The sequence below is a fragment of the Cannabis sativa genome, chromosome 9 (genome assembly GCF_029168945.1).
Source record: "Cannabis sativa cultivar Pink pepper isolate KNU-18-1 chromosome 9, ASM2916894v1, whole genome shotgun sequence".
In the NCBI taxonomy this organism is placed as follows: Eukaryota; Viridiplantae; Streptophyta; class Magnoliopsida; order Rosales; family Cannabaceae; genus Cannabis; species Cannabis sativa.
Window position 1 is genome coordinate 5,219,039 of NC_083609.1, and position 12,632 is coordinate 5,231,670.

The following is a 12,632-nucleotide window of genomic DNA, read 5'->3' on the forward strand; positions in this document are numbered from 1 at the left end:
AAAGTGAACAGATCATAGTCGAATTCAGGCTTAAAGTTTTAGCTTTATTTTTTTGCACAATTTTCTCTATTTTATAGATCATCTTTTTGTGAGATTTGACCAATTTATACATTCCACGTGTTGAAACTTGAAATTAAAGAAAACAAGCACAATTCTACTCCAAAAAGTGATAATAAAGAAGAAAATTAACTCTAAAAATAACATAAATAATAGGCTAAAAATATCCTAAAATTAATCGAAATTCCCATTACAATCCTGTCGCGGGGAAGCCTCTTGGAACCGGGAACAAGTCAAGACCAATAGATTGGCTTAAGCTTACCTAGCCTTGTCCTGATTTCTCAAACACGGAAGATACATTGTCTTGGACTCAGAGTGGTTCAAATATGGAAGCCTGCCCAACCAATACCCGAATGGGTACTCAAAGGGCCTATCACGAATTTCGACTGCCCGAGAGTGTCGCAGACATCTACCTTTGGAGTAATCCGGGTTACCCAATGATGGTTATGATTTTTCTGACAATCAAATTTTGTCCCCTGTGTCCAGGCATGGCTAGTGCGCGCACCTCATCCACTTTTTTGCTAGACAGTTATATCAAACCTTTGCTTTTAAAGGTAAAACCTTTTAACGACGTACGTACCCTCTACTTTTAAAGGTTAAACCTTTGAATGACACGTGTCCACAACGTACAATAGTCCCCAATTTTCCAGCTACAGCACACACGTACGGGCACAATTATTTCCAAGGGACCTAATAGTTAGCTCTCTTTTGCATGTAATTTTCTCCGTGGGTTTTGAGCAAAAACTCTAGGCGGGTCATAGGCATGTCCATACCTGCTCTTAGCCTATAAACACCCTTCTATTTTTATACAAAGAGGGGATCACAATCTAAATAGTCGAGGCTCTGCCAAGATTGTTCTAAGTTTTCTTCTTGTTCAAGAGAAACTAAGAACATACAAAGTTAGAGTTTCTTGCAAAATATTGTAAACACATCAAACACACTTTTAGACGCTAATAGATTGACTCGTGAACTAAGATTAATTAACACCTAAACTATGTAAAAATTTCCATCTCATTAACACCTAAAAAGGCAAGATTGATCAACCATGAGTTGGAGGGCATGAAAGTAAAGTATGTTTTGGTTTGCTCAATCTTCGGAGGTTGAGTTAGCGGAATGATAAAGTTTATAATACTATTTTGATGTATAAAGTAATCTTTTGAGCATAAAATTAGTTACACAATTAGATTTAGTTTTAAACGGGGATCCCCAACATGTTGTAAATGTTTAAAAGTTAAGGTTTTATATAACCTTCTATTTTATGTAAGTTTTAATTTATAACCACAATTTTAGAGTCTAATCTCGAGCTTATTAATATAAACTATTTGTAAAAGCAACTTGACATTCCTAGGTAAATAGGTTGTTACATCATAACAACAACCTTAGCCAACTCAAAATAATCCAACAAGTAGTATTTAAAGGTAGACCCAATAAATATTGCAAATAAGATATTAATATAATGTATGGAAAATACGTTCACATTTATTCATATACTTAAATTTATCCAACTCCCTTATTGCAATAATTAAGATACAATACACATATATTTTATTTCTTTGAAAGATACAATATAAATATATTTGAATATGAACAACAAGAACTCTAGGACTTCTTAACTTCTCCTAAATCTTTGGTTGGAAAGAAACAGAGTGCTTGACATGTTCATCATCACCAATGTAAAGTGTATGTTTGCCCATTGGAATCTTTCGAACTCCAAATTGGTCAACAACACTTAAATGCTTGCAAACATGGATATCAATTCTAACTTGTTGTCTTGATTTAGCAGCTAAATGTAATTTTCTAAAGCCCACTAATTGTTTTTGGGTATTACCCAATTTTTTAGTAGGTGGATTTGAGTAAAGAAGTACAGTGTGTGTCCCATCCATAAGCCCAATATTCTCCACATCAATATGAACTCCTAAAATGAGTGAATTGCAGTTGGTATGAGCAATTCTAATGTGAGCATTTGTTGTTGTTGTTTTGTTTGAGTTGAGAATTGGGACAGAGATGAGTGTTGGAGCTTTGGCTATGTTATGAGTGAACTTGGTGTAGCTAAGACCATAGCCGAAAGGAAAAACAACAGGGCCTTTGTAGAAACGATGTGTTCTTCCTGGGTATCCTGTCTTTTTGTTTGGTCTAAGATCCATGATTGTCATTGGAACCTTAGCTAGGTACTTTTGTGGGTACCATGTCATTGGAAGTTTTCCTCCTATAATTAAAAAAAAAGGCAAGATATTATAAATTTGTAATGGTAGAAAAATAATACGAATAAGTGAAGTTAGGGAGCTAAATGATATGAATATAAATAGGGAAATTTACAAAAATACTGGAATTTGAAGTCACTTTTACAAAAATACTGTTACACGGAAAAATTTACAAAAATACTGTTACACGGAAAAATTTACAAAAATACTGTATTTTTACAAAACACTAGTAAAACACAAAACAGAACAACTCAAAACACCAGTAGAACAACTAAAAAACACCAATAAAATACCAGTGAAAACTTAACACAGTATACTGCAGTATGAAACTTATAAAAAAACACAGTAAAAAAGTAAAAAATACCGCCTGGCAGTATTTTTGTAAAAAAATGACAAAAGTTAGTATACCATGTAAATTTCCCTATAAATATACAATAATAGTATAGGTTAATTATGATTTTTGGCCCTAAACTTTCATATGTACAAAATTATATTTTTTTTGAATTTTTTTTGTCATTAAAATTTTTCCTTGAACTATTGAGATTATTGAATTTAAGGATTTTTGTCCATTTTCATTCAATTTTATTAATTTAGTAATTGTTTATGTACTAAATCATACTCCTCAAATTTTGATATCTACCAAATGATGCCCTTCAAATTTTGATATGTAGTAAATCATGCTCCCTGAATTTTCATCCATGTTAGACTTTTCTTACTAAAATTGGACGAAAATCATTAAATTCAACAATCTCATTGGTTAAGGGAAATTTTTTAACGATCTTAATAATGTAAAAAAGATAATTTGGTACATGTCAAAACTTAAGAGAAAAATTCTAATTAACCAATAATATTTGCACCCATAAATTATATAAAACTATTACGCCACAATTTTTCTATTTTTAAATTATTATATTTATCATAAATGGGAGCCATTGTATTAAAAGACAGTACCACCACATCAAATTTGTGTAATGTTTTGGTTAAATTATGATTTACCTGGATTCTTAGTACCAAAGAGAATATCAGCAATAGCAGCTCCCCCACCTTGTCCTGGGTATCCAGCCCAAAGGATGGCACCTATGCGAGGATTTCTCTTTGCAAATGAAATATCAATAGGACCACCAGACATCAACACTAGTATCACTGGGCCTTTTGAGGCTGCAGCCACTCTAGAAACAAGTTCTTGTTGGCGCCCAGGTAAAAGAATGTCAACCCTATCTTTAGATTCAGCCTCAATGGATTGATCTAAGCCCATAAATAATATTGTGGCATCACCTTGTCCAGCTATAACCTCTGCCGTTTTAAAGTGTTCATTGTCATAACAAGAAACATCAACACAACCTTGTTGGTACATGGTTTTTGCATATTTTCCTATTCCTTGTAATGGTGTGGTATAGCCACAAGGAATACCTAAAGAAAAATAGAAATGAGACTTAGAAAGATGAAAAGTATTAACCAATAATATAAAATTATTCATTATATGAGAGAGAAGCAAAAGATTTACCAGCATAGTTTCCTATCATAGTGTCAGTGACATTAGAATTAGGTCCAATGATAGCTAGAGTTTTATAGCGTTTAGTAGAGAGTGGTAAGGTGCGTCCATGGTTTTTTAATAGAACAATGCCTTGGTGGGCAGCTTCAATAGCCAATTGTTGATGGGTTGGGCTGCACACATCATTTGGGCCTAATTTACCGAATGGTTGAGATGATGGTTCACCATCAAACATGCCTAATCTCATCTGGACTTTGATTGTGTTAGTGAGGGCATTATTGATGTCAATCTCACTTACCAAACTTCTGTTCACAGCTCCTTGTGTGTGGTCCTTGAGAAATGGGCCACAATCCAAATCCAATCCTTTGTACCATCATCATAAAACATATTATATGTAAGTTTAGAAATTACAGTAGTAAATATTAAATTTAATTTAGATAAATATGTAAGTTTAAATTTTGACGGTAATAATAAGTAAGTTATAATTCTAAAATTTTTGTAGATACCTTAAGTGTTAAATAAATTGACATGTGGTCAGCAATAACAATCTCTGATTGGTTTAAGTCATTAATTTTATTTTTTTTTAAAAAAAAAAAATAGTTTAAATATACCAATAAAAAAATAACACGTGATAATGACTTAACATTTAACAGTTGAGTATCTACAGAATTCTAAAAATATAACTTAATTATTATTATCGCTAAAAAAACTTATATATTTATGGCCTAAATTCCTCATAAAACTATATATATTTTAATTTGAAATTTGTGAAAAATGATACAAATGTATTTATATATACCCGCTTTAATTGTAATAGCTGCAGCTTCTTCTGGTGTCTTAGTATAATGTTGGCTATCATACAAGACACCAACTGAATCACAATCTGAGACAATGTACCTGTTTACGTCCAACAAAATCAATACCAATTAGTGTAATTAATTTAATATCGGAGTCGTATTTACAAAGGGTTGGGGACAACTTACCCATTAAGATGCCATTGGCCTCTTATTAAGTCTTTTAGGAGATTAGGATCAGCACAAGTGGGTATCCCATTGACTTGATTATATGAGCACATAACACTTGCAACATTTCCTTCCAACACACAAGATTTGAATGGTACATTATAAGTTTCTTCAAGATCCTGTTTGCTAACTTTTGCATTATAATGGTAACGATCCACACCATTCCAATTGTCAAGATCATAAGCTGTAAAGTGCTTGCAACAAGCAGCAACCTTAAGGCGATTATTCCCTTCTCCATTACCTTGGAGTCCTTTCACATAATTTGCTGCATACTTTCCAGACAAGATGGGATCTTCTCCAGGAGTTTCTTGGCATCGTCCCCAACGAGGGTCTCTCAATATGTTCACATTTGGGCTCCAATATGTCAGCCCTGCTTGTCCTCCATTGTACATTGCTCTTGCTTCATCAGACACAACCTACAATAATATATATTTATAAATAAAGCATAAGTAACTACCTAAAAGCATATTACAATGGTAATAGTTATTTAGGGTTATTTTTGTCTTTTATGTAAGTTGTATATAAGACTTTCTTATCAGAATTCTTTTACTTTTAATTTTGTAATTGAATGAAATTCCATCTCTTTTATTCTTTATTTATTATTTTTCTTTTTACAAATAATTATAGTACTGTTATTCATACCCTTATTATTTTTCTAATATATAACGTTCTATTAAATTGAATAAAATTCTAATTACTCTGCATCTCTTTTATTTTTTATTTGTTATTCTTATCTTTACAAATAATTATTAGTACTAACTGTACTATTATTTATGCCCTTATTATTTTTCTAATATATAACGTTCTATATAATAGTTTAAATAGGTATTTCACCTACTTTTAAAAATTATGAATAATTTATAGGGTAAATACTATTTTGGACTATGTGTTTTGCAAAAGTTACAGATTGGACCCTGTGTTTTGTTAAATGACAAAATGGACCCTGTATTTTCTAAAATAGTAAAAATAAGACCCTAAGCTTAATTTTTGACAACTTTTTTTTATACAACCAACTTGAAGACAATGCTTAATACGAACATATACAAAAAATGTAAACAGTTTTGTCATAACACTTTTAGATCGGATTATAATTAAATTTTATTTTGACAAAAAATCAATTATTAGGGTCTTATTTGTACTATTTTAAAAAAATATAGGGTCCATTTTGTCATTTAACAAAATACAGGGTCCAATTGATAACTTTTGTAAAACAGAAGGTCCAAAATAGTATTTACCCTAATTTATAATAAAAAAAATAAATTAATATAATCAATTACACATGCAAATGAATATTTAGATCATACTTTTGGCATAAATATTATTCTTAATTTTTTGAAAGCAGGAAATGTCTACAATTATATTCATTAATTTAAGATAGGCTCCACTTGTAAAAAATAACTAATTTTTATATAAGCATGTCAAATTTGTGTGTAATGATATTTGTACACATATAAAATTAAACATAAACTTCTATATTTTTTGTATGAATAAAACATAATAAACTTTCCAAATTAATATTGTTAATACGTACCCGGCCAATTTCTTGCCATAATGACTCATTAAAAGAAGCAGCAGTAGTAATGACTTGAGGGAAGCTAGTGGCCCCAGGGAAGGCCCCGGCAAACTTAGTCCCGGGGCCGGTGTTGGCCACCCCATGAAGGGCCTCCGACCACCACTCGTAAGCCTTAATCCCAAGTCGAGGCACCTCGGTGGCGGTATTCACCAACAACTTGATCTTCTCTTCTAATGTCAGTCGTCCTACCAAGTCTTTTGCTCTCACATCAATAGCCAATGTTGTTTTACAGAAGGTCAGCTCATTCGTCAATTTGTTTTGGGGGTCACATGCAAATGGTTCTCGAGCTTTGACATTAAGTAACATACAAAAGAAACCAATTATGGCTAGAAAAAATGAGAAATTAATTTTGTTATAGTTTGCCATCATGAGGAATATATTGGATATTGGATTTATGGGATTTGTAAATGAAAAGATGAAATATTTATAGTATTGGATAGGAAGTGATTTTTTTTATTAATAAATAATTTTTTTGGAGATATTGTTTAAACTGTGGAAGCTAAAATAAGTTAAAAAGAGATTGATACGTGAAGTTAATTAATGAGTCTATGTATGTTACACCCATGCATAATCTATATATAGCTCTACTCCCATTAAGATATTTCTCTAAGTTTGTTTCTTTGGTGGATTTAGTAAATATACTTAACTAATATTTAATTATCCATATCTTTGGAGAAACTGAATTAGCTAATTTAAACAAAAATTATATATAATTAAATTTCCAGAAAAGAGTATGTAGCTAATGTATATTAAAGTCTACCATTGTTATTAGTATTTTGGTTTCGATTTTTATTTTATTCTTACATAAATGTCTTTTGTATATGGATTAGACCTAATATTATTTGTAAAACCGTGATTTGCTGCTCTTGACTAGTACTTTACGATCCAAGTGTTTGTAGAACATATTGAATATGCATGTAGGGAAGGTAATTAGAAATAGAATATGATATTGTCACTACAAAAAAATTTAATTTTAGTTACAACAAAACTTGTTACTAAAAAAAAATTGTAACTAATTATAAATTATCATTCTGTGGCTAAAAAATTTATGGCTAAAGGTATTAGTTACAAAAATTACAATTTGTTGTGACTAAATCTATTTTTAGTGACTAAAACTAAATTAGTGACAACTTGTAACTAAACACTATATTTTAGTCACAAATACGTGACATTTTATTGTGACTAAAATTCACATTTAGTCACAAAAAATTATGTCGTGACTAAAAAGTTTTCACTAAAAATAACATTTTTTTGTAGTGTGTAAAGAGCATTGCTATAATTAAACACTATGGTGCACACAAATATTATATATAAACATAAAGAAAAAAATTGGGAAGATAAATATTGTTCATAAAATTAATCTTATCATAACTAATAATAAAGAATCAAGTGACTAAAATAGAAACCACAAATTTAAATTCATAGTATTAACATCCATAGAATTACGATTATTTATGAAATTAAAAAATAATAATAATAACAAATGTGTTGTTTGTGAGAGTTAAGGAACGGTCTTGCACTACAAAAAACTGTAACTTTTAATTACAATTTTTTAGTCACACCATAATTTTTTTGTAACTAAACTTTTAATCACAACAAAATAGTACTTTGACTAAAACATATATAGTATTTTGTTACAATTTATCACTAATTTAGTTTTAATCAAAATAAGTATTATGACTAAAAATACATTTAGTCACAACAAATTGTAATTTTTGTGACTAATACCTTTAGTGACGGACCTTTTAATCACAATATAGGAATAATAATTTATAATTAATCATAATTTATAATTAGTCACAATTTATAATATATAATTTAGTCACAAATTTTGTTGTGATTAAAAATAAATTTTTTTATAGTGTTAATAGCCCTACGTATATAGCAGTAGTTTGACTCTAAATAGACCATGTTTGATATTTTCTTGTTACTTGGACTAATGGCATCATTGGCTTCACCGAATACAAAATTAAAAAGAGAATTGGATCATGCAAGAATTGTAAGGCTTCAAAATCACTACAACAAATATAGTTATTACCGGCGGGTTTATTGTCGGCGGAACTCACCCGCCGGTATTAATAGGGGTATTACCGGCGGAAATAGCCATCCGCCGGTAATAACTATATAATTAATATTATATTAAATAAATAAAAAAAAATTATTTTAAATTTATTATTACACGGCGGGTTTGTATTAATACGGCGATCCCGCCTCGAAAAAGTGGGCGGGATTTTTACCGCCCAATTTTTTGAAATTAGTTTTACGGCGGATATCGGCGGGACCCGCCGCATTAACTGGGATTCCCGACCGTTTTTATGAATACCGGCGGAACCCATTAATACCGGCGGTCCCGCCGTATTAAAAATCTATTTAAACCCCTCCCCATTTCAGAATACCATTTTTTCCATTTTCACTCCCCCCATCTTCTCCATTCCACCTCCCCTCCGTTTTCAAACACAATCCGCCCCGTTCTCCCGCATCATTTCCCCGACACCGCCGCTTGCGCCGCCCGTCTACCACCGCCAAAGGCAACCCGTAATGATTTCGTTTTTTCTTTTTTCTCTCGTTTTACATATATTATTTTTTTTCTTAATATCTAATTTTTTTCTCCATCATTAAAGTTTGGGATAAATAATCTGTGGGGAAGAAATTTCTGAGTAAAACGCCGGGATCGGTTGGTGTACTAAATATTTGGAGGTTAGTTCTTACAATATTTGTGTATATATATCTCATAAAAATAATTTTTTTTCTGTAAAAAATATTATATATGTATGTATACTGTGTATTGTGAATGGAAAATGTGTTATATTTGAAAAATTTTAGTTTAGTGTATTTTTAATTTCTGTTTTGTGTATACTGTGTACTGTAAATTATATATTTTGTATATATGCTGTGTGTTGTGAATGAAAAATTTGTAGATATTGTCAATTTGTACACAGTGTATACATTATATACGGTATATACAGTGTATATACTGTGTATATAGTACAGTGTATACACTGTATATATAATATACACAGTATATATACAGTATATACACTGTATATACTGTTTTATACAGTGTATATACACTGTATATACTGTATAGTTAATATAGTGTTATATATATTATGTAAAAAATAAATGTAATTTATAGAGTTTTGTATTAAATTTTTTGTAAAAATTTTGTGTCATTAATATTTTACAATAATAAACAAATTTTAAATAAGTATAAAATTTATATACAATTGACTATTTTTAAAAAATGTAATAAAAAAATTAAGATAAATCTATATTTTTGAAAAAAAAATACTCATAAGTTAAATATTTTATAACATAAAAAAATAAACTTTTTCATGTAAATATTAAATAAGATTTTAAAATCTAAATTTTATTTTTTTAATACTTAAAATTTAACAACAAAAAGTTTATGAAATTTTAACATTAAAATATGTAAAGAATAAATATTAATAAAATAATAATTTCTTTAATTTAAAAAAAAAAATTATAAAAAGCAATTTTAATATAATATATACTTGAAAAATAAATATAAAAACAAAAAAAAATATTTTAATGTAAAGAATTAAACTTTTTTATGATTTTAATTATAAGTTTTTTTAAAAAAAATGATTTAATATAGAAAAATATTTTTAAATAATATTTCTTTAAAAAATTAAATAAATAATATAATTTTAACATTAAAATATATAAAAGAAAATATTAATAAAATAATAATTTTTTTAATATAAAAAAAATTAATAAATAAAAATTTTATTGTAATATATACTTGAAAAAAATATAAACTCAAAAAAAATAATATTTAGATGTAATATATTAAAATTTCTTTCACAATTTTAATTATAATTTTTTTAAGAAAAAGATTCAATATAGGAAAATATTTTTTAAATAATATTAAATAATATTTCTTTAAAAATTAAAAATAGAAAATTTATTTAATGAAGAATGTTTATTTCAATTTGGGTCATTGTTGCAGCAACAACATGTGTATGGTCAAATGGGAGGATCTCCACAACAGCCTATGTATGGAGGCTTTTTCAGTGCTCAGAGTCAGCAACAACAGCAACAACCAATTTTGGTTCGCCCCCACCCTCGACAATATGTGGAGATCTTGCCTACGCCGCAGACTGGACAACCTTATTACCCTGCCCCGCCGGCTCAATCCCGTGAGAATATTGATGGTTCAAGACTTAGCTCAAATGCAGACGAATTTTTAGAATTTACTGATTTGAACAATGATAGTTAGGTTTTTTTTAATTATGTGTTATGTTTTAAAGTTTATTTAAAGACAATTTCCTAATTTTATTTAAGATAATATAATTTTTATTGTAATGGACAAATTAATTTTAATACTTAATTTCTTTATTAATGTTTAATGTTTAATTTCTTAATTTTGATATTTTATTTATAATTAATATATTTATTTATAAAATAATTATTATAATTAATTTAATTATATTAAATAATCAGAATATTATTTTTTTTAATATTTAAAATTATTATTATGCATGGATGGGTCCGCCGTATTTATCATTATAATATATTTTTTTAAATATTTAAAAATATTAATACGGGCGGACCCTCACCGCTATTAATCCGCCGTATTAATATTATTACCTACGTGATTCCCTTCGTCTAGAATAACCATTTTTATCGACTAATTAATGCCTACGGATAATTATCACGGGGATTCCGCCGTATTAATTATTACCGATGAGATTATTATTTATTGTTTACGGCGGATGCTTCCGCCGGTAATAATGATATTTGTTGTAGTGAATTTAGAAAAGCAAGTCTACATATCCATACTTACTTAATGTTGTTGTATATAATATATAAATTGGTAGAAATGATGTTCTTTGGAACCAAAATGTTCCTATAGATGGAAAAGTTATTCAAAATATTCAGAATACATTTGTGGTAGATTTTCTCATTTTTTTTAAAGAAGGATATTCATTAAACAAAGAAATTAGATCTCGTAGTTATTACATATAATATTTTCAAAAATAGTTGACACATCAACCATGCCTGTAAGATTCCTAAAAAAGACCCACCTAGCAACATGAGCAGCAAAATTACATAATCTCAAGATAAAAACAAAATTATAACCCAAAAATTATGCGATAGTCTATTACAAATAAGAACAAAATTATCAATGCGCCAGTTAGATGAATCCCCAATCAAAGCTTTGATGTACAATTTCCCAATCGCTCTCAATGATAACAAAATTGTGCCTCCACGCAGTTTCTGTCTGAAGCGCTAGCACACAGGCCTCTGCTTCCCCAATGAAGGGATCAAAGTACGTAGGCAAAAGACTTGGAAGCAATCCACAACACAGTTCCTGCGCATGGTCTCGAGCCAACGCTACGGCACATTAACCCACTCTCCACTTTCACATCACAATTAATCTTGAGAAAGTTAGTCTTATAAATCAATTTTAGTTTGGTTAACTTGCTAAAAGTTGTAAAAAGTGATTGTTTTGTAAAAGTTTATGTTTGGAGAAATAATATTCATCTCATTTACCAAAAAAAAAAACGTCGACTTCACCAGAGGTAGCAGATGATATCGATAAATTAATTTGACTAGGAATCTGGTTGTGGCACCTGAGGAGGATTGGGGTGAAAATGAAGAAGAAGTGGTGGAGTTTGGAGAGAAAGTGTTGATTGGGAGAGTGATTGCTCGACAGAGATGAATGGACGACTATAAGTATTTTTTTTAAGAATGTGGAAGAAGGTCGCTGACTGGAGCGTGAAAATTCTTGGTGACCATTTCTTCGTGAAAATTCTGACCGCAAAGATTTCAAAATGTGGCTCTCGAAAAAACAACCATGGTTGTTTAACGACGGGTTATTATTGCTGGAAAATTGATCTAATTCTGGTCAATGAGAAGATGCTCGTCTTGATCATTTTTTATGTTGGGTGCAAATGAAGGATTCTTTCCTAAAAATTTTTACTAAAAATAATGTGATGCGTAGTAGGGACCAAGAAGGGGATGTTTCTGAGATGCATTCGAGCTATGCTCAACAAGTTTTTTTTACTGGACATGTATGACTCAAAAATGGATTTCCTATCAAGGAAAACATCTTTGTTGAAAGATTTATTATTACAACTGCGAGAAAAAAGAACTAGATTTAGATCTAATTTGATTGGTTGCCATTTTATGGTACAAATGTGGTATATGGGGGCATGAATAGGGAGATTGTAGTGAGAAGCAAGAAATGGAGGTAGATGAAGGTGGTTGTTTAGTTCCATGGTTTTGCCGTGAAGATTACCCAACTCCTACTTCATTGC

At 29.8% G+C, this 12,632-nt stretch overlaps 1 protein-coding gene across 1 annotated transcript; it reads right to left on the reverse strand.

Annotated features, from left to right (window-relative positions):
• Positions 1–1,491: 1,491 nt before the first annotated feature.
• LOC115723051 (probable beta-D-xylosidase 2) lies at positions 1,492–5,177 on the reverse strand. Its single transcript, XM_030652455.2, has 5 exons — positions 4,734–5,177; positions 4,550–4,647; positions 3,763–4,113; positions 3,255–3,668; positions 1,492–2,263 (listed from the first exon to the last, which is right to left on the reverse strand). Exons 1-5 carry the CDS (start codon positions 5,162–5,164, stop codon positions 1,677–1,679), a joined length of 1,881 nt encoding a protein of 626 aa, XP_030508315.2. The 5' UTR covers positions 5,165–5,177; the 3' UTR covers positions 1,492–1,676.
• Positions 5,178–12,632: the final 7,455 nt, after the last annotated feature.